Source organism: Nicotiana sylvestris, chromosome 9 (assembly GCF_000393655.2).
Source record: "Nicotiana sylvestris chromosome 9, ASM39365v2, whole genome shotgun sequence".
Taxonomy (NCBI): Eukaryota; Viridiplantae; Streptophyta; class Magnoliopsida; order Solanales; family Solanaceae; genus Nicotiana; species Nicotiana sylvestris.
In genome coordinates this window covers 5,932,600-5,958,661 of record NC_091065.1, presented here as the reverse complement: position 1 = coordinate 5,958,661, position 26,062 = coordinate 5,932,600, and the positions used below count along the sequence as shown (strand labels likewise).

General features: G+C 37.5%; 1 protein-coding gene across 1 annotated transcript; it reads left to right on the top strand.

Moving 5' to 3' along the window:
* Nucleotides 1-495: 495 nt before the first annotated feature.
* On the top strand, nt 496-23,946 carry LOC104249292 (uncharacterized). Its single transcript, XM_070156601.1, has 6 exons — nt 496-843; nt 9,059-9,236; nt 20,220-20,317; nt 22,438-22,534; nt 23,236-23,321; nt 23,452-23,946. The coding sequence occupies exons 1-6, from the start codon at nt 610-612 to the stop codon at nt 23,503-23,505; spliced, it is 747 nt and encodes a 248-aa protein (XP_070012702.1). The 5' UTR covers nt 496-609; the 3' UTR covers nt 23,506-23,946.
* The last annotated feature ends 2,116 nt before the right edge of the window (nt 23,947-26,062 follow it).

Sequence of the window (26,062 nt, the reverse complement as noted above, 5' to 3'; positions counted from 1 at the left end):
AAAGTTTCTAAAATTTTACGGTACATGTTAATTGTTTGCATTTTTAATTTAGTTCTTTGCTATTATTATAATAACCTAGCACTCTTTGCCTTTACATTCTAGTTTGATGAGTAATTTTCTTTTGCCAAGTACACGAATCTATTTCATATTAAAATAATTAATTTTTAATTAAGTCTTTAAATTTTTCATCACTATTTAATTCAATTGTCATCAATATATCTTGAGAAATGATATGTTTCTCGGAAGTAATTAGTTTGATAGTGTTACGTTGGAAATATAATCGCAGGAATATATATTTGGTAATAATGCCTCATATCTAAAAACAAAATTGATAAATAACTGAAAAATTAGAAAATTGACATAAATCAAATTAATAAAAATCCGAATTAGGTGGTTTGGTTTGATTTGGTTTAATTTCAATATTTGTTTTTTTTAAAGGTAAAAATCCATCCAAATCGAACAAGAATATCTATTGCGACGACTGTTTTTCCAGTTAACCTATTTATTTCCTCATACTCCAATTTATCCTCTTTTCCTCAATCAAAATCACAATAATTCCCGAATCCCTAAATTTTGGCGATTGGAAAACCCTAATTCGCCGGTGTTGCAATGTCAAACAACGTGCCTTCGTCGTCGTCGTCATCTACTTCATCGTCGTCGTCGCAATACACTTACTCTAACGGCACATACTTCCCGACGCCGTTTCATCTCCAACAACAACAACAGCAACAACCCTACATAGGCGCTGCTCCTCCGCCGCCCGTGCAGCAACTTTCTGCTCCTTACGTTTATCCTGCGCCGGCTCCTATTCCCGGTGTTTACACTTTGCCTCAATTTCAACAAGTAAGCAATTTTATAGCTTGTTTGGATGGTTGTTAGCTATTATATTGTATTGTGTTGTTAGTTTAAATACCATGTTGTTTTGATTGTTACTTTAATTTTAATGTATCATATTGTTAAATCCACAACGAAAAGTATTTGGTGTTATCGCGTCGCGACCTTTTTTTCCCCTCATTTTTATTATCTAAAAGTTCTGTTTTATCATTTACCCTACCCTTTTATGGTAGCTCTATCGCGTACCCTACTTTTCTTGCCAGCTTATCCTTCAAATTGCTGATGTGTGAGATTATGTAATGACGGGAAGCGATACAATCTATCCAAATGTTTTATTAATCAAAGTAATGAAATACGATACAATATGATACATTATGAAATAATATGTAACAACCATCCAAACAAAGTGTTAAATATCAGCAAAGATATGGAAATTATAAACTTTTATATCTGAATTTTGGTTTGTGTGTATTCTAAGTTCTAACAATGGGAGAAATTGCAGTTGATTTTCAATCCTTACATTTTGATTGTGTTAGAGTCAGGCTAACATAGAAAGTTTACTTATATGTCCCATCTTGAAAAGTTTCTTATATGTATTTATGCGAGTGATTTTTTCCCTTGCATACTGTTCTGGTTGATTTTGATAAAAGTTTTGAGAATTTTGCGGGTAGTTTTGTAAATTTTCCTGTGAAATTCGTGGCCATGCCAGCTTGCTTGTTGAGATTATATCTGTATGTGTGTGTATATTTGCATGATATGAAAGCTTGTTAGGCTAAACAAAAAGGTTTCCTTTAGGAGGAGAACAACAGACTATCTTTATCGAAGTATTTGCACCAGGCCTTTGTACAAATTATTAACTTTATTCTGAAATTCGCTCTAGTATTTTATAATGACGGGAAAACTGCAATTGATTTTCAATCCGTACATGTTGATTGAGTTAGCTCCCGTTTGGCCATAGATCTTGAAGTTTATATTTGAAAATTTGAGTTTTGAAGTTTATTCCCAGTTTGGCCTCAGTTTCAACAAGTAAGCAATTTTAAGTATCAGCAAATATTGATGGCAAAAAAAGTTGAAAGAAAAAGATATATGGACTTGATAAGCTTTTATATCTGAATTTTGCTTTGTGTGTATTCTAACAACGGGAAAAGTTGCAATTGATTGTCAATCCTCACATATTGATTGCATTAGCTCCCGTTTGGCCATAGATTTTGAAGTTGAAACTTGAAACCTAAAAATTTGGGTTTTTGAAGTTGTGTTTGGTTATGCATTTTACTTGAAATTGTTTTGAGTTTTGTGACTGGAAGTGAAATTTCTCCCGGAAACAGTTTTTGGAATTTGAAAATATTTAAGATAAATTTTCAAAATCTGATCCAAAATCTAAGGCCAAACGCTTCCTTAGAGTTACGCTAACTTCCATAGCAAGCTTACTTATATGTAAAGTTAGCTTTTTCCCATCTAAAAGAGTTGCTTGTATGCAAGTAATTTTTTTCGTTGCTTGCTTTTCTGGTTGATTTTGATAAATTTTTGAGAATTTGGCTGGTAGTTTTGTAAATTCCTGTGAAATTGTTGAGATAATAATTTTTTTGTTAGGCCAGGTTGCTTGTTGAGATCATATCGGCTTCTATATGTGTGTGTATATGCAGGCGACAAAATTAAAAGAGCAAGCAATTTTAAATATCAGCAAATATTGATGGCAAAAAAGGAAAAGGGATGATATGTAAATTATAAACTTTATATATGAATTTTGCTTCGTGTATTCTAACAACAATGGCGAAATTGCAATTTTTTTTTGAGAAGGTAACATATTTGTTTATTGATATATAGTCTTCACTAAATTTGCGAAGACACCCATAATTACATAGAAGAGCCCAAAACAAGAAAGTAAAGCACTTATGATCCTTGGTCTTCTCACAAGGAATCTAGAACATCAAAAATTGATTCATGATCCTCTAAAGACTTTTCTTTACACCAAAAATAGAAAAGAGCCAGACACTTCATCTTTGTCTTCTGGATGTTACTTGACTTGTCTTCAAAACATCTCTGATTTCTCTCTTCCCAGATTGTCCACCAAATGCAGGCTGAGACAATGCTCCATCTCTCTTTATAGCTAGAAAGATTGCCCTCTTTATTCCAGCATGCTAGAACATCAAGAATTCTTCCTGGCATTGCCCATACAATTCCCCTTAAGCTAATAAAAATTCTCCATATTTGTACAGTGAATTTGCAATGCAAAAAGAGATGACTAATTGTCTCTGCCTCTTCTCCACACAAGTAACATCTAGAACACGAGTGAAATCCTCTTTTTACTTAGATTATCTTGAGTTAGAACCGCTTCCTTTGCTAGTAGCCATGAAAGCAAGCAACCTTATATGGGATTTTCACTTCCCATATCATCTTCCATGGCCAACAACCAACTTGGTTGTTTGACAGGTTGAATTCCTTATATGCAGACTTAACAAAAAATTTCCCCTGCCTGTTCCCTTGCCATATGATGAGATCTCGATTAGAGTTGGTTCTAGTGAATAGTTCCAGGGTCTTGTAAAACTCAATTACTCTGTCAATTTTCCAATCATTTAGAAGTCTTCTGAATGTAATGTTCCAATGTTGATTAGTCAATACCTCATCTAAAGTTGCTTGTTGTTGTTGATTCAAGGTATATATGTCAGGAAAAGAGTAGCTTCAAAGGGCCTTGGCCTAGCCAGTTGTCATCCCACAAGGAAATCTTCCTACCATTCCCAACTTTGAACTTTGTCTTGTCTATCACTTTTGGCCACAAGTTCCTAATTGACTTCCATACACTGATACCATATGGACTTCTCACTGGTTTGGTTGTCCATTTTCCTTTCATTCCATATTTCTCCCTAACTACCTCTCTCCACAGCGTTTGCTCCTCTGCCGCAAATCTCCATAGCCACTTCATCATGAATTCTCAGATCTTTGATTCCTAATCCCCCTGTTTTCTTGCTAGTAGTAAGAGAGTTCCATTTGACCAGGTGGAACTTCTTGTCACTGTTGCCTTCCCATAGGAAATTTCTTCTTAATGCATCTATTCTCTTTACTACATTAATTGGCATTGGAAATAGAGACATCATATAGGTTGGCATGGCATCAAGAACAAAGTTAATCAAGATTAGCCTTCCTCCTATAGATAGATATTGATTCTTCTAGTTTGCTAGCTTCTTTTCACACTTATCCAGCACACCATTCCAAATTCCTTTTGACTTACTCTTGGCTCCCAGTGGCATCCCCAAATAAACAGTAGGTAATTCACCTCCTTTTCACCAAGAATATCAACAAGTCTTTGAATCTCCAATACCTTATTAACTGGATAAATGAAGCTTTTATGCTAGTTAACGTGTAGTCCAGAGGTGACTTCAAAGAGAATGAAGATCACCCTTAGCATTTTCAGTTGTTCTCTATCAGCTTCGCAAAATACCCGAGTGTCATCAGCATACTGCAAGTGGGAGATCATCATGTTGCTATCAACCCTAGAGTTCACTTTGAAGCCCCTGATCCAATTGTTTGTTTGAGCTCTTTCCAGCATATCATTCAGTCCTTCCATAGCAATGATGAATAGGAAAGGAGAGAGGGGATCCCCTTGTCTCAAACCCCTCTGAGAAGGGAAGAAACCAACTGATGCTCCATTGATGAGTACTGAAAATCTCACAGTAGATATGCAGAATTTTATCCAGTTTATCCATCTTCCTCCAAAGCCCATTTTTCTTAGTTTCCAGAAGAAAGTTCCAGTTAAGATGATCATAGGCTTTCTCTATGTCCAGCTTGCAAAGTAACCCATGTTCCTTGCTTGTTTTCCTAGAATCAATGCATTCATTGGCGATTAGGACTGCATCTATGATCTGTCTTCCTCTAATGAATGCCATCTATTGAGTATCTATCAATTTGTTGATCACTTTCTTGAGCCTCTCAGTCAATAATTTGGAAATGATCTTGGATATACTGCCTATCAAACTGATAGGCCTGTAATCTCTCAATTCTTTTGCCCCCATCTTCTTAGGAATCAAAGCCACAAAAGTAGCATTGAGGCTCCTTTCAAACATTCCTTGTTCATGAAAGTTCTGTACAACAACTACCACTTCCTTTTTAACCACATCCCAGCAGTTGATGAAAAAGGCCATTGAGAATCCATCTGGGCCAGGTACTTTGTCTCCAGCACATGCCTTCACACTATCCCATATCTCCTGTTTTTCAAATGGACTCTGTAACATTAAATTATCTTCTGGTGTAATCATCTGGTTGTTTCTGATGGTACCTAGTGGCCTCCATTCTTCTTCTTCTTTGTAAAGCTTTTGGTAGAAACTGATCACCTCCCTCTTGATATCTTCAGGATTCTGAATAGATTCCCCTTCCCCAATCAATTGGTCAATGTTGTTATATCTCCTGTGAGCATTAGCTGTTCTATGGAAGAATTTTGTGTTCATGTCTCCCTCTCTTAACCAGAGGGCCCTGGATCTCTGCCTCCATGTTACTTCTTCATGGCTTGCAATCTCCTCAAACTCCATGGTCAATGAAGTTTCTGTGAATATTTCCTCCTTTGTCAAGCTTCTTTGGTCATGTGTCTCTTCCAGCTCTGCAAGTTGACTGAGAATATTTGCTTTCTGCAATGCTAAGTTGCCTTGTAGAGTTTTGCTCTATTCTTTAAGCTTTGCCTTCAGTGCTTTAAGTTTAAACACTAGAATGAAATCAAGCTTTCTTTCGCATGTGAAAGAGTTCCACCATTCTTGCACTCTTCCTTTGAGTCCTTCTGTCTGCAACTACCAATTTTCAAACTTAAAATATGATTTCACTGGATCCCAACTGCCACGTTGAAGCATCAGTGGGGGGAATGGTCTGAAGTCACTCTATGAAGCACATATTGTTTTATGCTTCTAAAGTCTTCATTCCATTCAGTAGAGATCAAGAATCTATCCAGTCTGGCTGCTATTACATGCCTGTCACCTTTTCTCCACGTGTACTCACTCCCTGATAATTGGATGTCTTTCAGCTCTATGTCTTCAATGAAATTTGAAAACTCAGTCATAGCTCTTGTGAATCTGGAACAGTTCTTCTTCTCTGATGGGAACCTTACAGTGTTGAAGTCCCCACATACCACCCATGGTCCATCAAAAAGACCTCTTGTACTTGCCCGTTCCCACCACACTTCCTCCCTCTTTCTTCTGTCATTAGGAGCATACACTGCTGAAAGGTGCCATGAGTAGTCCTGAGTCTTGCCTGAAAATTTGCAGGTGATAGTATGTTTTCCCACGCAACATACTTACCCTTCCATATTCTCCCATCCCATATTACTACAATACCCCCCTCTAGTCCCGCTAGCCTTTAATTGTGCAAATTTCACCCATCTATTACCCCATAATTCTTTTACTTTCTCCCTGATATCCCCTTCTAATTTTGATTCTTGGAAGCAAATAATCTCTGTCTTCCACCTGAGAATCAGGCTATTAATCACTCTCCTCTTTCTAATTCTATTAAGTCCCCTGACATTCCAAGATATGATGTTCGCTAACATTGGCTATGATTGGTAATGTAGCCCCCCTCTTCTAGTTCCATTGCTCTTGAAACTGCTCCCAATATCTAAACTTTTCAATTTTTTGCTTCCTTTCTTCTTTGGAGTCTGAACCATCTGTGTAACTTCTTTCTCTTTATTTGCTTGCCTTCTGCTATCAATTTTCATGAAAAGTTCCCGTGCTTCTTTCTCGCACCCATTAAAATCCACCCCAAATTCTTCGCTTAATCTTATAATGTTCTGGTGACCCAGATGGATGCCTCAAATTCCAGGTCCTCTTCTGCCTCTAAGCTTTGATGATTCAGCGGCGTAGCTTCCTCAATTGCCCAGTCCACAAACATCTATGATTCCTTTTGATTGCATGTGCATGTTGTTGTAGTCTTCCGTGTCTACTCCCTTCTCTTCATGTTCCGCAATAATCGACATGACATTATCCCCCACAGTATCTTCTTGTAGACTTTCTTTATCTCCATCGTCCTCTCTCTTTTCTTCATATGCTTTTGGTTTGTCGAGATTTCTGGGTTCAATTGTGTGCGTTATTATTTGGTTTCCCACTGACTGTTTGAGATGTATCGCTTTTATTTCTTCATTAAGGGGATCTGGCCTGGGCTTTACATTGGGCATTTTGAAGCCTTTTCCTCATATATTAATTGGGCAGCTTTGTTATTAACCGCTAACGAGTCACGTGACACGTCACATGGCTTTTTAGAGATTAGTTGTACCTGATTTGAACACCCCACGTGCCCCATCACACTTTTATAACCTTGGGCCCCTCCCCTCGCCATCTGCATGCCCTCTTTTAACCGTTGGTTCAAACGATCTTCTTCTCCGTTCTTCTCAGTATACAATCTCTCACCGGAGCTTCGCACCAGATTTGGATTTCGAAGACTACCCCTTCAAATTTTATCTTCACTGCTTTTGGGACTGCAGAGCCATCTCCTTAACTTTTATTCTTGCCCATTTCAAGTGGTTTTTCAGTTCGTCTGCTCCTCCGTTTGGATCCGGCCACCACAAAACGCCCCCACTTCTTTGAACACTTTTTGGAACCATAAATGTAATGGAAGCCCTACTAGCCTAATCCAGTCACTTTTTGACCCCATTATTGGATTTCATCATTGTAGCTTAACTTTGTGTTTCTTCCAATACCAGTCATTTTCCAATACATTGTCACCTATTAGTTTCGAGTGGAATTCGAAGAGAAATCGATTCTGGTCTATCTCATAGATACTGGTTCCATGTGCTTGTTTCCGGGAGTTAGATGCCCATCTACGAACTTCCGACAAAGTTGCAATTTCAGAGCTTTCTTCTGGGATGAACCCCACCAAACATCTGCCGAGTAATTCATTGTGTTTGATTCACCAGAGATGCATATAGTGTCCTCTTCTTGTTGGACCACTCCTTCATTCATTTCTCTACTTGCCCACTTATGGTTTCTGACAGTGTTTGAGTAAAGAAGACCTTCCTCAATGATTTTGGGAGCATTAATGACATTTCTCTGTACCCCGCTATTAATGAACCTTTCAATTTTTGTTGCAATATCTAACCATCCTGCATTAAATGACACCTCTGGAACTATAATAATGGACCCCCCCTCGGATCTAATGATGGTTATATAACGCCCGTGCTTGTTGTAGTTCCTTGCGAAAAATATTTCTGAGAAATGATCCTTGGTTTTCCATCTTTTCACATAGTTTCCTTTCATCTTTGATGCTTCCTTTAAGTTTTCGCACGACCACACCATCGTCCTCCTGCTGAATGTTGTCCTTCTAATTAGATTCCTTCCTCGTTCTGTCCACTCGTACCATTCTTCAACATTTGATGAACATCTCTCAATGTCATATGACTTGAATCCCACTGCAAAGTAGATGATGTTGTTCTCCCTTATAGTAGTATTAACAATTTGGTGCATTTTGGTCAATGTTTTTAACTTAATAAAACAAGTAGAATTTTAAACAATGTTCACAGTGGGTGAACACTGGGTTTTAAGAAAGAAATGGAAGATTCTAGTGGGAAAGTGCACCGGAAAGAGCAGCTCTACAGACCTAGGAAGTACGAAAGAGAGCATCCTTGGGGATTGTGCCTGAGAGCAAAAATGTTTACTTTTCTTAGTCAATATCCCAAACATGGAACATGTTTAGAGTTATCAAATTGCAATTTGATTTTCAATCCTTACATTCTGATTACGTTAGTCATGCTAATGTCAATAAAAAAAAGTTTTAATTGACTAATAGCTTTTATGTAATTATATAAGTAATTTTCTCTGTTATTGCTCGCTTCTGTGGTTGATTTTGCTGTTTGTTTTTTAGAATTTCGCGTGTACATTTGTAAGACTTCTCTGTGAAATTGTTGCTTGCTTGCTTGTTGAGAGTACATCTGCATCTATTTGTGTGTATGTTCATGATAAAATATCATGATGTGCACCCAATGGTATATTCTAGTGGTCAATGAAGTGGGTTGGGTATCCCCGTGAAACTAGTCGAGCTTTCGAACCTCGTTACCGCGGTTATGTTAGAGAAAAACATGACACCAATCATAAGCTTGTTAGTTTCCTTTTATGAGGAGACTAGAAGGAAATCTCCATAGGAGTATTTGCACAAGGCTTTTGTGCTATTATGTAGCTTTGTCATGTTTAGCAAGCGAGCTTGTTCTGAAAAAAAAAGGTATATTTTGTCATGTTTGTAATGTAGGTAATATTGTCGACAGGCTCAGCAGTTATTCCAAAGAGATGCGCAAACAATCACACTTGAAGCACTTGAAACTGTGAAAGCTGCACTTGCGAGCAGCGAAATTGAGCACAAAGCTGAGGCCAAGAAGAAAGCTATACCTCGTAAGGCAGCTGGACTTAGTTGGGAAGATCCAACTCTTGCAGAGTGGCCAGAGAGTAAGCCTAATTTCCTATTTCTTTTTTCCCCCTCTTCTTGACTGGCTTTGTCTCATGGTGTTAAATCTGTTTATCTATTCTTCTGGTGTTTTTGTGGGGATTGCTCTAGTTTTCTCTCCTTATAGTCTTTGATAGTTTTAGGCAGCGACTGAAATGGGTACTAGTATAGTGTTGTCTGTTGAAGGGTGAAAATGTTGGTTTATGTTTAGTTAACAATGACATGCTGAAAATGTTGGTTTATGTTTAGTTAACAATGACATGCTGAAAATGTTGGTTTATGTTTAGTCAACAATGGCATGCCAATTGGAAGAGTTGGTGGAAAGAGTTGGTGTGGATGCTAGGAGGATGCTTCCTCCTTTGATGTCACCCATGACATCAAGAGGAGGTAGTTTGATGTCACCAATGACATCAAGAGGAGGTCTTTACCTCTATAAATAGATGCACTCCTTCACTTGTAGAAATCATCCCAAAATAATACAATACATTGTAGTGAGTAGAGAGTTAAGAGAGAAATTCTCTTAAGTGTAATTGGGAAATCTCCCCTTCCTTTGTTAATATTAAAAGGGCAATTGTTCTCTGGTGGACGTAGGATTATTTTGATCCGAACCACGTTAAATCTTGTGTTCTTTCTTTTACGTTTCCGCTAACAATTGGTATCAGAGCGACAGGATTCTTTAACGATCCAAGGAGAAAGAACAAGCAAATATGAGTTCCATGAAGTTTGAAATTGATAGATTCAATGGACGCAACAACTTCAATATCTGGAAGATCCAGATGATGGCGTTACTGCGGAGGGAAGGTTCAATCCATGCTATTGACGGAAAGTATCCTACGGATATATCAGCTCCCGACAAGGAGAAGATTGAAGGGGATGCATTGAGTGCAATCCAACTATCCCTTGCACCTAACGTGCTTTGTGAAGTGAGTACGGGTACCGAAGAGACGGCCAAACAGTTGTGGGAAAAGCTAGAAGGGCTATACCAAGACCGATCAGTGACAACAAGAATGTTGTTACAACGGCGTCTTCACACATTTAAGATGGGGTCAGGTACTTCGTTACAAGATCATTTAGATGCGTTTAATAAACTTGTCATGGACTTACAGATTGCAGGAATTAAAAGGGAGGAGGAGACGCTTGCATGTGCTTTGCTATTTTTATTGACTTCAGGATATCGTGATATTGAGAATTCAATGATGTATAGCAATGAGCCTATCAAACTTGAGCAAGTGCGGCAGACACTTAACTCTAGTGATGTGCGGAGGCACATTGAAGGAGATAGAGATGACCAGGCAAGTGGCCTCTTTGTAAGAGGCCGGACTAGCCAACAGGGAAAGAGCAAATCAAAGCACAGATCAAAGTCTCGTGTGAACAAGAAGAATACAGAGTGTTGGGGTTGTGGCAAGAAGGGGCACTTTGAACGAGATTGCCCAATGTCAAAGTCCAAGGAAAAGGCGAGTGCATCTACAGTTGAACAGGTACATAATTTTGATAATGATTATGTACTAACAACATCGTGTAATAATAATAGTAGTTATGAAAACAAATGGGTGTTAGACTCTGCTTGTACTCTGCATATGACGTTCCGAAAAGACTGGTTTAGCAGCTACGAGAAAAGTGGAGGAACCGTAGTAATGGGCAATAATGCAACTTGTGCAATAGTTGGCATTGGCTCAGTTCGGGTTCGCTGCCATGATGGAATCGTGAGGACTATTACACAAGTCCGTCATGTTCCTGATCTGAAGAAGAATTTGATCTCCTTGGGTACTCTGGATGAACAAGGCTACAGGTACATGAGCGAAGCAGGAACTATGAAGGTGACTAAAGGTTCTTTAGTCATGCTGAAAGGCAAGCTGGAGAACGGCCTTTACACATTGGCCGGAAGCACCATTGTTGGCTCTGCAAATGCATCTACAGTGCAGTTATCTAATGATGACAAGGCAAGACTATGGCACATGAGACTGGGTCATATGAGCGCACGTGGACTGGAGATGTTGAGCAATCGTAAACTTTTGGAAGGTGAGAAGATCAGCACGCTTGACTTCTGTGAGCACTGCGTTCTAGGGAAGCAGAAGAAGGTCAGCTTCAGCACTGGCAAACACAAGACAAGAGGAGTGCTAGACTACATCCATTCAGATTTATGGGGTCCTTCTAAACTTCCATCGAAGGGCGGAAAGAGGTATCTTCTCATTTTTATTGATGATTTCTCACGAAAGGTTTGGGTGTATTTTTTGAAGGCAAAAAGTGATGCTTTTGAAGCATTTAAAGAGTGGAAGATTTTGGTTGAAAATCAAATGGAGCGGAAAATCAAGTATCTTCGCACAGACAATGGCTTGGAGTTTTGCAATGAAGAGTTTAATGAATTCTGCAAGGTTCATGGGATCTCAAGACATAGGACTGTCAGGCATACCCCACAGCAGAATGGAGTTGCCGAGAGAATGAACAGAACTCTTCTTGAAAAGGCTCGTTGTATGCTCCTACAAGCCAAAATGTCCAAAGTATTTTGGGCTGAAGCAGTTCACACTGCTGCTCATATTGTCAATCGATCTCCAGCATCGGCAATTGACTTTAAGACTCCGAATGAGGTATGGTCAGGTGAACCCTCTAACTATTCATACTTACGAGTATTTGGGTGTCCAGCTTATTATCACGTTAATGAAGGAAAGCTTGAACCAAGGGCTAAGAAGGCCATATTCGTAGGGTATGTGGATGGAGTAAAAGGGTACAAACTTTGGTGTTTGTCTTTACTCAAATTTATAGTTAGTAGAGATGTCACCTTCGATGAATCCTCTATACTTGATCCCCGTAAAGTTTCCGTGGAGTTTTCAGGAAACAAGAACAACGAGCAGGTGGAGCTTCCGGTGGAGCTTGCCAAGGAAAAGGATCAAGAGACTCAGGTTAAAGATGAGTCAGAAGATGTAGGCGTTGAAGAACTTGCTGTCAATGAACCATACACAATTGCGAAGGGGAGGGAGAAGAGGCAGACACGAGAACCGGAACGCCTTATAAATCAAGCAAACTTGATTGCATATGCGTTCGTAGCTGCACAAGAAGAGATTAAAGATCTGGAGCCCTCCTCGTATATTGAAGCAACTTCTTGCAAGGATGCCGCACAATGGCGGTTAGCCATGACTGAAGAGATGGAGTCTCTTCACAAGAATCAGACATGGGTCTTAGTGAAAAGACAAAAGGGGAAGAGGACAGTTGGATGCAAGTGGGTCTACCGAAAGAAAGAGGGAATTCCTGAAGTGGAAGATGCTAGGTTCAAGGCGAGATTGGTTGCAAAAGGTTTCAGCCAAAAGGAGGGAATTGACTACAATGAGATTTTCTCTCCGGTCGTGAAGCATAGCTCAATTCGCGTGCTACTAGCATTGGTTGCACAATTTGACTTGGAGCTTCAACAGCTTGATGTCAAAACTGCTTTCTTACACGGTGATCTAGAAGAGACAATCTATATGGATCAACCTGAAGGTTTCCTAGCTGAGGGAAAAGAAGATCACGTATGCCAACTAAAGAAGTCTTTGTATGGTTTGAAGCAATCCCCTAGACAGTGGTACAAGAGGTTTGATGCATTCATGACTACACATGAATTCTCAAGGAGTGCATTTGATAGTTGTGTGTATCACAAGAAGATGTCTGGTAACTCAATGATTTATTTACTGTTGTATGTTGATGATATGCTTATTGCTGCTAACAACATTACAGAGATAAATGCTTCGAAGAAACTATTGAGTAAGGAATTTGACATGAAGGATTTAGGAGCTGCAAAGAAAATCCTTGGTATGGAGATTTCAAGAGAAGACGATGTTGTACATCTTTCTCAGAAGAGGTATATTGAAAGGGTTCTCGAGAGATTCAATATGCAAACGTGCAAGCCTGTAAGTACACCATTAGCTCCTCATTTTAAACTTTCAGAGTCACAAATGCCTCAGTCCGAGGATGAGGTGGAGCATATGTCAAAGATTCCTTATGCCAGTGCAGTTGGTAGTATTATGTATGCTATGGTATGCACACGTCCAGATATTGCTCAATCTGTAAGTGTGGTAAGTAGATACATGTCCAACCCAGGAAAGAGGCATTGGGAAGCTGTCAAGTGGATATTGAGATATCTCAAAGGAGCTTCTGGTGTTGGTCTTACCTTTCGAAAAAGTGGTACAGGTATTTCAATTCTCGGTTATGTGGATTCTGACTATGCAGGAGATCTTGACAGAAGAAGGTCCACAACTGGATACATCTTTACCCTCGTTGGCAGTGCCGTCAGTTGGAAGTCGACTTTGCAGTCGATTGTCGCTTTGTCTACGACAGAAGCAGAATACATGGCAGCAGCGGAGGCGGTAAAGGAAGCTATCTGGTTGAAAAGTTTAGTAGCGGAATTGAGTTTGGTTCAGCTGGAATCAACTCTTAGATGTGATAGTCAGAGTGCTATTCATCTAATGAAAAATCAGAGATTTCATGAGCGCACTAAACACATTGATGTCAGATTTCATTTTATTCGAGATGTTATTGATGAGGGAACTATCAAGGTCGTGAAGGTTATCACAGACGATAATGCTGCAGACATGTTGACCAAGATAGTCCCGCTCGCTAAGTTTGCACACTGCAAGGACTTGGCGGGGGTGTGCATCAACTGATGCAACTCCGAAGAGAACAGTTGCTAGGTGGAGGTGGTATGTTCAACAATGGTTTGATTCTTCTTGTTTCTTACAACGGGGTTGCCCAGTAAGCTTAGAAGTTTTGGCCAGAGTTGTTCACACGCTCGAAACGCAAACCAAGGTGGAGATTGAAAATGTTGGTTTATGTTTAGTTAACAATGGCATGCTGAAAATGTTGGTTTATGTTTAGTCAACAATGGCATGCTTGGTGGAAAGAGTTGGTGTGGATGCTAGGAGGAAGCTTCCTCCTTTGATGTCACCCATGACATCAAGAGGAGGTAGTTTGATGTCACCAATGACATCAAGAGGAGGTCTTTACCTCTATAAATAGATGCACTCCTTCACTTGTAGAAATCATCCCAAAATAATACAATACATTGTAGTGAGTAGAGAGTTAAGAGAGAAATTCTCTTAAGTGTAATTGGGAAATCTCCCCTTCCTTTGTTAATATTAAAAGGGCAATTGTTCTCTGGTGGACGTAGGATTATTTTGATCCGAACCACGTTAAATCTTATGTTCTTTCTTTTACGTTTCCGCTAACAAAGGGTTTGGGCACAACGACCAAATACTCGTACAATTTGGAATTTTTGGAAGAATTCAAAGACTTCAGATCTATTAGCCTAGGGTAAAGTGTTTAAGATTATTGCAAAACTCAAAAAGAAAGGAGAAAGTCAATCATAGGCTAACAATTATCATTTTGGTGAATAACTTATTTTATTCTCACATTTATACCAAAATATAGCTAAGGTAATTTTTACGCATTTTTACAAATTTATTTAGTATTTCTTAAAGCTAAATTGCATATAATTGCAATTTTAGGTCAGTGGTCAGCATGAGTACGAGGTAAGTGTGTGACTGTTGAATCTTGGTATAAGTCAATCCATTTACTATTGGCAAGGAATTTATCTAGACATTCCATAATAAATTTATTATTCCTATTTTTTATTACATTTCCCAGGTATACTAGGGAGATCATTTCTGTTAATAAGAACACCTTTTTTTTAAATGGTAATCTTATACTTCATAACAAATGGTAGTATAGGAATGCCTTTGTTAGAGGGAGATAAACACTATGATCATAGCTAATGATTGTCTTGATGCTAGAATGGGGAGTGAAGTGACCTCATTCTATACACTGTGTACTTTTGCGTTATAAAAATAATTTAGGGAAGTAGTGTGGTTGTTGAATTAGTTGCTTGTGCATTCATCTAGGGTGAAATAACTTTAGCTGCTTATTGTTATTAGTTATTTTTGTGAAAACTAGGACTATTTTGGAGAAGTATTACTATTAGGATTTAGGACTATACTTTATAAACAAGAATAGCAGCTCTTCGTTGATGTGCTTGCAAACAATGTGGGCGTATGATTGGAATTCAAATTGTTTGTGCTGTACAGGAATTTGCTATTAGTGTTGTACAATGCACAGTTAAAGTTGGACACTTTAGGAGTTGATGCAAAAACTAGAATCATTTCACTACAATCTCTATTGCGTCCCTTGTGTCACAATCACAATTTTTGGAGGTCTGTTTTGCTCCTATATTTAGGTTCTTAATATGTGGATTTTCCTAAATTGAAGATCAATTTCCAATCCTAAGAAAAAGGAGAACCTGATTACACTTGACGACCCCAATCCTAAGGCTAGGAGCCCATTTGGATTGGCTTAAAAAAGTGGCTTTTAAGCACAATTGCTTAAAAGCATTTTTTAGTGCTGAAGCTTGTTTTATAAATAAGTAGTTATGTTTTTGGATAAAAATGTTGAAGCTGAAAAAAAGTTGTTGCAAGTATTTTGTAAACAAGTGTTGTTAAGCACTTTTTCTATTAAAATGACCGAAATATCCTTAAAGTTGTTAATACTATAAAGAAGCTTATTACTATAATATTTTATTCTAAATTGACGCAAATACAAAATAATTTATATTTTAATTCACTTTCAATTTAAACTGATTACCTAAGATAATTTTTATAAATATAATTCTTGAATTCTCATTTCCCACTTTCAACCACCTAAAACTTTTATTTCTTGATTTCAAGCCTGCTGAGGAAATATGAGGGTGTTTGGCTAAGCTTATAAGCTGGTCAAACTGGCTTATAAGTACTTTTTGGCTTATCTACGTGTTTGGTAAAATTAAAAGTGCTTATAAGTTAAGTGCTTATAAGCTAAAAATAAGCCAAAAGCCATAAGTTGGTCTCCCCCAACTTATCAAATTTCAGCTTATAAGCACTTTAAGTTTGACCAAAATATTTACTATTCTATCCCTAAAATAATTCTTTTTAAACAAAACTCTTCGTGTACCCAATTCTTCAGCTACTTATTATTAATTTCAGCACTTTTATCCAAACACATAACTGCTTATTTTTTAAATCAGCTTCAGCACTTAAAAGTGCTTTTCAGCCCCTAATACTTATCAGCTACTTAAATCAGCTAAGCCAAACGGGCTCTATATTGGATAATATCACATTTGTTTACATAAGAAGGAAAATAAATGAATTAACATTATTTATTGAGATCTTAGGATTGGCGCTCGCACGGAAAAAATGTATATTGTTAATCATTCTTGTGTTTGATAAAAGAACAAGAAAATCCAAAATCGAAACAAATCAAAATTTCAAGAAAAATTTGAAATTATTTGTGAATGTACTATCAAACAAATAAGGGCGAAAATCTTTATTAACATAAGAACGGGATGCATGTGTAGCAGTTTCTCATTTGGTTAATATAAAATAATTACAATAATTTATAAGCAAACAAAGGAAAGGAAGAACAGGAAAAACGAAAGAAATCAAAATGTAAGAATGTGAAGAACACATCAATTCTTAACGTAGCACTACATGAATTACCATGGTTCAAGAGATAGAAAAGACAGATCTGGAAATGACGAAGAGTAGCGTTTTTTATGTAGCGAATAAGAATATTTTGGGATTTATAAGATGATGTGAGGGGTAATATTGTAAAAGATTTGGTCAAACTTAAAAGAGCTTTTAAGCCAAAAAGCAATAAGTTGGGAATGTCCAACTTGTTACTTTTGGCTTTAAAAGCACCTACTTAGAAGCAATTTTGGTGTTTGCCAAACACCAAAATAAGCCAAAAAGTACTTTTAAGCGGGTTTGACCAGCTTTTATGCCAATCCAAACACCCTCTAGATCTTGAAGTGGGTTTAGATTTTGCTAGTTTAGAAACTGAGAGGGCAATGCTGATTTACGGATGAAGTGATTTGAATGATAAGCAGTTACAATGGCCATGATGCACCAAAAGCTAGCAAAGAAATGCAATTTTGTTTAAGGCTATGTATGTTGCAATGTTTGCCGTAAAAATTCTCGTTTCTTTCCATTCAAATTGTCCACGAAATGACGACGGGAATAGTATTCTAAAGCTATTGTGCCTTCCTATTCAGACCATTTCTTCTCCAACTATGTAAGAAATCCAAAATGGAGTGAGGCATGCGCAAGACAGGTCTAAAATGGCAAAAACATGCTCCTAATCTGATAAGTAATCTTACCATGTAGGAAAAGATGACGAACATCTTTGAGGTTCTCTTCACAGAGGGGACACCTGACGCATAGGTGCATTCCTCTTCTCTGAAGATTTAATTGAGTGAGGCATGCTCACGAAAAACAAGAAACCTTCAAAGCTGCTTTGCTGTGCCAAATCTTCCTCCAAGGCCAAAGTTCGGTGTTGGAAGAAGTTAATACATGTAGGAAGACTTGACTGAGAACATACCACCAGAATGGTACCTCCATATTATAGAATCATCGTTGTGTTGATTCAGGATGATGGTGCTAAGGGACTGTAACAAAGAACAAGATTTTGCAATTTCCCAATCATTTGAATTCCTTCTTAGAAATAGATCCCATCTTTGAGCATCAGAGAAATCAGCTTTAGAAGCCTTGTCTAGTGAGGAAATATTGTAGATGTCTTGAAAAAGATCCTTTTTGGGGGTTAATGTCCCATCCATGCATCTTCCCATAAGTTGATCTTTCTACTGCCCCCAACAGAGAAACCAGCGTTCAATTCAAACTTACTCCAAAATGATTCCAATCTCCAGAACCATGAGAAGCATTTGAGACCTCAGTGTGCCAGGGACCATCCGAAGTGAACCTATCAACTAAAAATCTCCTCCAAAGAGCATTTACCTCCTTATTGAATCTCCAATGCCATTTCATCAAAAGACTTTCATTTTGGTATTTGAGATTCTTTATGCCAAGACCTCCACATTTTTTTTTTCCTTTGATGCCATTTTTCCGGTTAACATGAAAAAAGTGCTTTGATTGTGAGTTCCCTTTCCAGAGAAAGTCTCTCAGTTTATCCATACGATTTAGAACCGAAGCAGGGGCCAAAAAAGAGATATAGTGTAAGTGGGGCATGAAGAACATTGTCTTGTAAGCATAAAGTCTATTTGACTATGGTTACCCCCACTCTTATAAGTTATTAGGCTAAAGTGGACCAAGATAGTGTTCCCTTCATTATTCCTAGTACCACAACCTCAGCCCCCATTTACTGGTTTGAAACTGTATTTTTACTGACACGACCATTTAGATCTCCCCATATAAAGATCTGTTCGTCTCTTGGAATTCCTTGAACCAAGATGTCCATATTCTCTCAAAACTTAGCTTTAGCTTTTGCATATAATCCTTTTTGTGGCATAGGCACTAATAGCATTGACTGTCTCCTTTCCCCATACCAGCCTTAATTGCAATAATTGTATCCCCAACTCGTTTTACCTCTACAACTTTATCTTTAAGCCATGGTTACAATAATTCCCACCTCATTCCTATTTCTCTCTCTCTCTCGCCTGGATAATAGATGCTGGAGTAGAAAATAAATATACTATATGAATATGGGGAGTTTACTTATGAAATGGTACTCAAATGAAGATCAATCATTATGGAAGAAGGTGATGAAAGAATAATACAGGGAGGGTGATGCTTGGAAAGCCAAAGTTGTCAGCACTGTGTATGGGGTTAGTGTTTGGAGGACTATCAGAAATCTTTGGAATATCTTCAGCATTAATACAAGATTGAAAGTTGGGAATGGGCGACGTATTTCTTTTGGGAAGAGAATTGGTTAGGTAGTGGCTCACTCCGGCACCGTTATCCAGATGTTTACATCCTGGATCAACAGCTAAGAGCCAATATCAATGAGATATGGAACAACCAAGGATGGGACCTTAGCTTCAGAAAACTTTCGAACGACTGGGAAATAGACAGATTCAGTGCCTTCCTCAGCACACTTAATCTCTTCAATGGAGTCTTGCCTGATCAAGATAGATTATGGTGGTTGAGAGACAAATCAGGAGTCTTTTCTGTCAAGACAGCGTTGGAGGAATCACAACAACAATCTTCAGGTACAATGGCCTTGGAGACAAATTTGGAAGACAAACATACCATACAAGGTGGCATGTTTTGTTTGGTTGGTAGTGAAGAATGCTTGTTTAACACGACAGATTACAAAGAAGGAAAATACACCTTTGCTCTATCTGTCACTTATGTGGACTGTATGCAGAAATAAACAGTCACCTTTTTTTGCATTGTAGGGTGACTACTCAATTGTGGGACATATTTCTTGCTAATAGTGGTTTGAGTTGGGCAATGCCAGTTCATACACTAGGTATGATATCTAGTTGGAACTTGGAACAGAAGTGGAGGGACTGAAGCTCAAAGAAAAAATTGAAGTATGATCCCAGGATGCATATAGTGGACTATCTGGAAGGAAAGGAATTCAAGATGTTTTGATAACAAAAGCAACCCTATCCAGAAGATAAAGCCTAATTGTATTCGACTTTTGCATTTTTGGTGTTAAGAAAAGTACATAGATGACACAGACACTCATACAATTTCAAGAGTCTCTTTAGTTGCTAGTTTATTATTATTATTTTTGTGCAGCTTTTGCTAGACTCCCTGTAACTATGGCTTTTCACTGGCACTTTTGATTTTAATACAGTTTGTTACAATCTCAAAAAAAAAGTTATGGGGAGTTTGTGTCTTATCTTTCCAAATGCACTTCTTTTTCTGCTATTTCTGGAGGTGTTTAGAAAAAAGAATGTGTAGGAGACGACTTTGCAAAGTAATCTATCAGATTTTACATGTTTGAGTATTATGTTTTTTTATAAGATGTTTATTATGCTTTATTGGTCAACTTTCATGTATTATGGTGTCACAAGTGATTGTATTCACTGACGACCATTTTTCTCACACAATTATCTTTTGCTGTTGGTTGTCTAGTCAATTTCTTCTGCGATGGCTGTTTGCACCTGTTTCACATATTTGTGCCTTTGCTGTTAGAATTGTTGCAAATCCTTATACAGTAACTAAGTCACTGTTTGGGTGGTGTCACAGATGATTGTCGCCTATTCTGTGGTGATCTTGGGAATGAGGTGAATGATGATGTCCTATCAAAAGCCTTTTCAAGGTTTCCAACCTTTAATATGGCTAAGGTATGTTCTGTTTGATCATTTATACTTTCCAGTAATTTTACATTTTATCTATTTGATTGGTATACATGAGCACTGGTATTTCTGGCCATGAAGGGAGAGATTTTTGTCCCTAGACTTTTAGTTCTTTTCTTCCCTTTTCTTGCATCATATTTTTACATCCCGATGAGTTGTGAATCTTCAGAAAGCTTTTTGTTTTTCCAAATCCTCCTTGGAGGGGGGTTTGGCTAGAGATGTGGATTAATCCCAGAAAAAAATTGGTACATGGGAGTGGGGGACATTAAGCCTGACCTCTCCTTCCTATAAGAGGGATGACAAGTCCGCCCCTTTACAGAAGTGATAGTTAAGTTAGGAAAAGTTAAACACCTAAGCTGCAAATGAGACTATCAATAGTCTGAGAGAAGGGAATTTCGAGTGATCCTTCTTAACGAAAATAAGTTCAGTCATGTTAATCATCCAGAAGTTAAGTTAAAGCTTGGCCAGTTTCTGAATGATGCCTTGTTAAGGTTGTCCATCTTCATTATAGCTCTTACTTGCCTTGGCACAGAAACTGCTGTAGTGAAGATTGATTTCTGCTTCTGTGTTACTCTCATATTTGCCAATTCATCTGCTGCTTTGTTAGCTTCTCTATAACAGTCATTAATTACAAAGTTGCCCTGTCCAATCAGATGTCTTAATCTTGCAATGGTGTCCTGAAGTTTCCAGGGGATGTTGGTTCCTTCTTTCACCATTGTAACAATAAGCATTGAATCTGATTCCATCTGTACATTGAAGTGAAGGTTCTGAATGCACCACTCTATTCCTGTCAGCATAGCCCTTGCTTATGCATAGTTGTTGGATTGGTTTCCATAGAATTCATGGAATGCCATGATCATTTCTCCACTTTTGTTTCTGATTGTTCCCCCTCCTCCAGCCAAACCAGGGTTCCCTTTAGCACAACCATCAGTATTCAACTTAAGCTCAAATAGTTCAGGTTTCTTCCATTTGATCTGCTTGATCATGTAGCTCTGGTTTGCTTTCTCTATTTTGATGCATAAGTCCTTCCAATTTCCTACAATAGACAAGTTAGGAAAGTTGGTGTTCAATATGATTATCATCTTTAAGTTACCTGGTTTATAATATGTCTGTATGAGATTTTGATATCCTCATTTATAAGAACATCTTGACTTTCATAGTATAGTTGGGAGGTATCGATAGACCACCTCTGATGCTTAATCTTCAGAAAGCTAGAAATCCTTCTAAATGCATAGACATCTAGTGATAGTGGTATACATGCATCTAGTTTTTAGAGAGACTTCTCAGTTTTTACTGCTTTCAAATTGGAGTTCAAGTATAGTTGGGAGGTATCGATAGACCACCTCTGAAGCTTAATCTTCAGAAAGCTAGAAATCTTTCTAAATGCATAGACATCTATTGATAGTGGTATACATGCATCTAGTTTTTAGAGAGACTTCTCAGTTTTTACTGCTTTCAAATTGGAGTTCAAGTATAGTTGGGAGGTATCGATAGACCACCTCTGCAGCTTAATCTTCAGAAAGCTAGAAATCTTTCTAAATGCATAGACATCTATTGATAGTGGTATACATGCATCTAGTTTTTAGAGAGACTTCTCAGTTTTTACTGCTTTCAAATTGGAGTTCAATAACTTCTAATGATAAAAAATTAAATAGAATATAATAGAAGTATCATCTTTTTTTTTTTATGAAGTAAGTAGAATATATCATAAAAGGCATCAAGAAGATGCAAAAAGTTACAAAAGAAGTGAGTTTGACAGCTCATAATAGTAGTATCATTGTAGGATAAAAAAATGTATTCCTCAGGTTGTATGTTTGTGTGCGCAGTGATACCTTACCTCTTCCTTGGAACATAGTCTACTCGTAATTTATTTGTTGTCCAAAAGTGCAGTAGTAATAATGTTGTTATAAAGAAGTATAGCTTAGTTATATTTCAAGATCCATCATGCTGATGTTATTACTAATTCAGTCTTTCTGTCTTGACCAGGGAAAAAGAACAGAAAAAAAATTAATTAGTATTTTATATTCGCCTTGCTCTCTTCGTACTTTATTGTATGTTATGGCTTACAAGGTTCAGTAACGAAGGGTTTCTGTAATGCATGTTCACAGGTTGTGAGAGACAAGCGGACTGGTAAGACGAAGGGATTTGGATTTGTGAGTTTTTCCAATCCATTAGACCTTGCTGCGGCACTTAAAGGAATGAATGGTGAGTTATCTGTTAATCAATATATGAATGTGTAGTCTCTTACTGTGCTCAAGGTACAACATAATGAGTATATTAAGTGATAGAACTTGATATAGTGGGTCTGTCGCAGTTATATGATCAGCTTTTACCTTCTTGAAGATCACCGCTCATAAATGATAGATGGTAGCTTTCAGTCAGATCTAACAGTTTTCTTGATATAATGTTTGGTTAATGCCATGTGTGGATTTCTTGGGCCCACTTCTTTGATGTCTTTATGACAAATAATTCCCTTTGATGGAAAGAGTGCTCTCTACTAGGCCACTGGTTCTTGTGCTAGAATGTGTAATTCCTTTTTTGTCTCTCCATGAAAAAGAAGGGACGGTGAAGGAAACAAGTAACATAACTCTGTACCGGAAACAACTTTTAGGACTGCTTTTGAAGTCAGTTTAGGTAAAGAAAAAATCTGTAAGGAAAAGAACAATATCTACCAAACTCGTATGAGAGAATTTCACAAGTCTGGTGTCTTGTGGAGCTAGCAAATTGGGAAGTACGTGAATGTCTGAAGTGGCAGTAGTTTTAGTTATTGAATTGGTGTAATATTATTCCCAGATGCCTAATGAGGTAGGGGTAAGGTCTGCGTACACTTCACCCTCCCATGATGGGATTATACGGGTTATGTTGTTGTTGTTGCCTAATGAGGTAGTAATCCATGTTGTTTTCAGGGAAGTATGTTGGAAACCGGCCGATTAAACTCAGCAAGAGCAAGTGGCAAGAGAGGACTGACACTGAAGCTCTGGAAAGTCGCAAGGTGAGGAATTTTCCATGGTGATTGGCCTACTTATATGATATTACATCTTATTAGTTGGCATTAACCTACTTCTACTTATCAAAATATGACATTAACTGACTACTTTTTTGGATGTTGGATCTTGCGGCAGAACCAATCACATAAGAAACCAAAGACAGCAAAGAAGGGTATATTTCACAAGTGAGCACCAATCATGATAATGGCTCAAGCAGCAAGATACTCGAGATGTATTTTAAATGTGTTTTAATCAACTTCTTCACCATCGCTGCTGTTTGCGAAAGCAGGGATGGACGACAATCCCAGGATACAGTTAGAAATATTTCAACCTCTGCTCAGTTGCTGGTTAATGTCCTCTGCAATTTGTTATTCACATTGCTATATCCATCAGTTGCTGGTTGATGTATTTCTTTCTCCTTTTAAGAGCAGTAAGATAGTTGTGGATAATAAATTCTTTTAGTAACCATATGTTTGAAAGATTGCGGCCATTTTGAGACAACTTTCATCCATGTGAAATCTACCTTATTATTTTTTGACACAAATGAATCTATCATATTGTCACACCCGACTAGTGGATTGGTTTGTGTTGAACGTAGTTAAACCTTTTAAGACGATCTTCTCTCATTTATCTTCTGTGTGTATGTGTGTATGTGTGGGGAAGTGCACGGTTGACCACTAATAACACATGTATTTACTTTTAAGTCATCGTTTAAAATGTCTTTAGTCTTTAGCCACTGCTTTAATAAACTTTAACTGCCCGGACGAAAATACCCTTTTGCTCATGTCCTTAACTTCAGGACTACATGTCCTTAACTTTTGAACTTCAAACTCTAAGTTCAGGACCTCAGGACTACATGTCCTTAACTTTTGAACTTGTAACTCTAAGTTCAGGACTACATGTTCTTAACTTTTGAACTTGGAACTCTAAGTTCAGGACTTCAAGGCTACATGTCTTTAACTTTTGAACTTGGAACTCAAACTTCAAGACCAAGCGTCCTTAACTTTTGAACTTGTAACTCTAAGTTCAGGACTACATGTCCTTAACTTTTGAACTTGGAACTCTAAGTTCAGGACTTCAAGGCTACATGTCTTTAACTTTTGAACTTGGAACTCAAACTTCAAGACCAAGTGTCCTTAACTTTTGAACTTGTAAGTCAAAGTTAAGAGCCTATTGTCCTTAACTTTTGAACTTGTAGCTGTAAGTTAAGGACTGCTTGTCCTTAACTTTTGAACGTGTAACTATAAGTTAAGGACTGTCTGTCCTTAACTTTTGAACTTGGAAATCAAAGTTAAGGACCTATTGTCCTTAACTTTTGAACTTGTAATTGTAAGTTAAAGACTGTCTGTCCTTAACTTTAGAACTTGTAATTGTAAGTTAAGGACTGCATGTCCTTAATTTTTGAACTTAACTCTAAGTTAAGGACCAAGTGTCCTTAACTTTTGAACTTGGAACTCGAAATTCAGGACCAAGTGTTCTTAACTTTTGAACTTGTAACTGTAAGTTCAGGATCCATAACGTAGCAGAAAACAAAAAATACATCACAGAAATCACAAACCTAAATACATCAACCACCATAGATCCTTTATCATCACGTTCTGGTCAAATACATCAACCACCATAAAATCCAAATTTTAAATCACTAATTAGATTCATAGATCCATTTGACCCCTCAAAACAGACAAATCAAATAAACATGAAAAACCCTTTTTCTGTGTTCACTTTATACCAAGGCTCAATTTTTATCCTCCTAATCTGAATCTTTTTGCATATCTTGTTTAATTTTCCAATACCCTTTTGCCGTCTGTTTCAATTTTTACCTCTTCACTTTCAATCAAAACTCAATTTTTTCCTCTTCTCGTTATCCTTTAAGTCATTTCGCTGAGCTTAGTTCGCTGAGCTTCCTAATATGAAAGAGATAGAAGAAAGGGTAACACAGTCTTTTCATATTAATTTTAATAGACTAGTGGCTACTATTGCTAAGCATTGAAAATGCTGGATAAAAAGTAAATATCACTTTAAAAAGTGGTTACCCCATACAATTTTACTATGTGTGTGCGTATGTGGTTTTTTCTTTTTCATTTTTAGACGATGCCATAAACTATTTACATTAGATAACCAAAAAAGTGTATAAAATTTATATATATATTTCAGCTATTATTTTGAGAGCGGTTATATAGTGTCATTTTCTCTTATTGTGGTCCTACATTCACTTCTATATGATGTTGCAGGTTTCACAACTATTTATAGGACTTACATTTCATGTGGTGTACTCTTTTATACGGCATAAGTTATATTTTCCCAATGTAGAGGAAAGAAGTATATCATAATTAGGGTTTTTGAAATTAAATTTGGGGCTAAAGTCTCGAAGTTTGTCTGATACAATTGATGGAAAACCTTAAAGTTCACGAAGGCCAATTACATTAAGCTTAAAATTCAAGCAGGGAAACTAGAAACAACAATTTTTATGGTATAAATATGCCTAAGTCATTCTAATATGGATAGGACTTTTCTCAAATCTCGATTACTGGTAAGGATATTGTCACACCCCAAACTAGGGGGACGCACGACTGACACTCGATACTGTATTCGATCGAGTTAGCCATTAGATATACTAGCTAACTAAACTGGGGGCCCAACAGATCGGGCAGCACAACATCTGAAATACTAAGCCTGGACCATTAAGGTCATGACCTGAATAACAATAAGCCATATAAACAAAGGTAGACGAGCCAAAATAATAAAG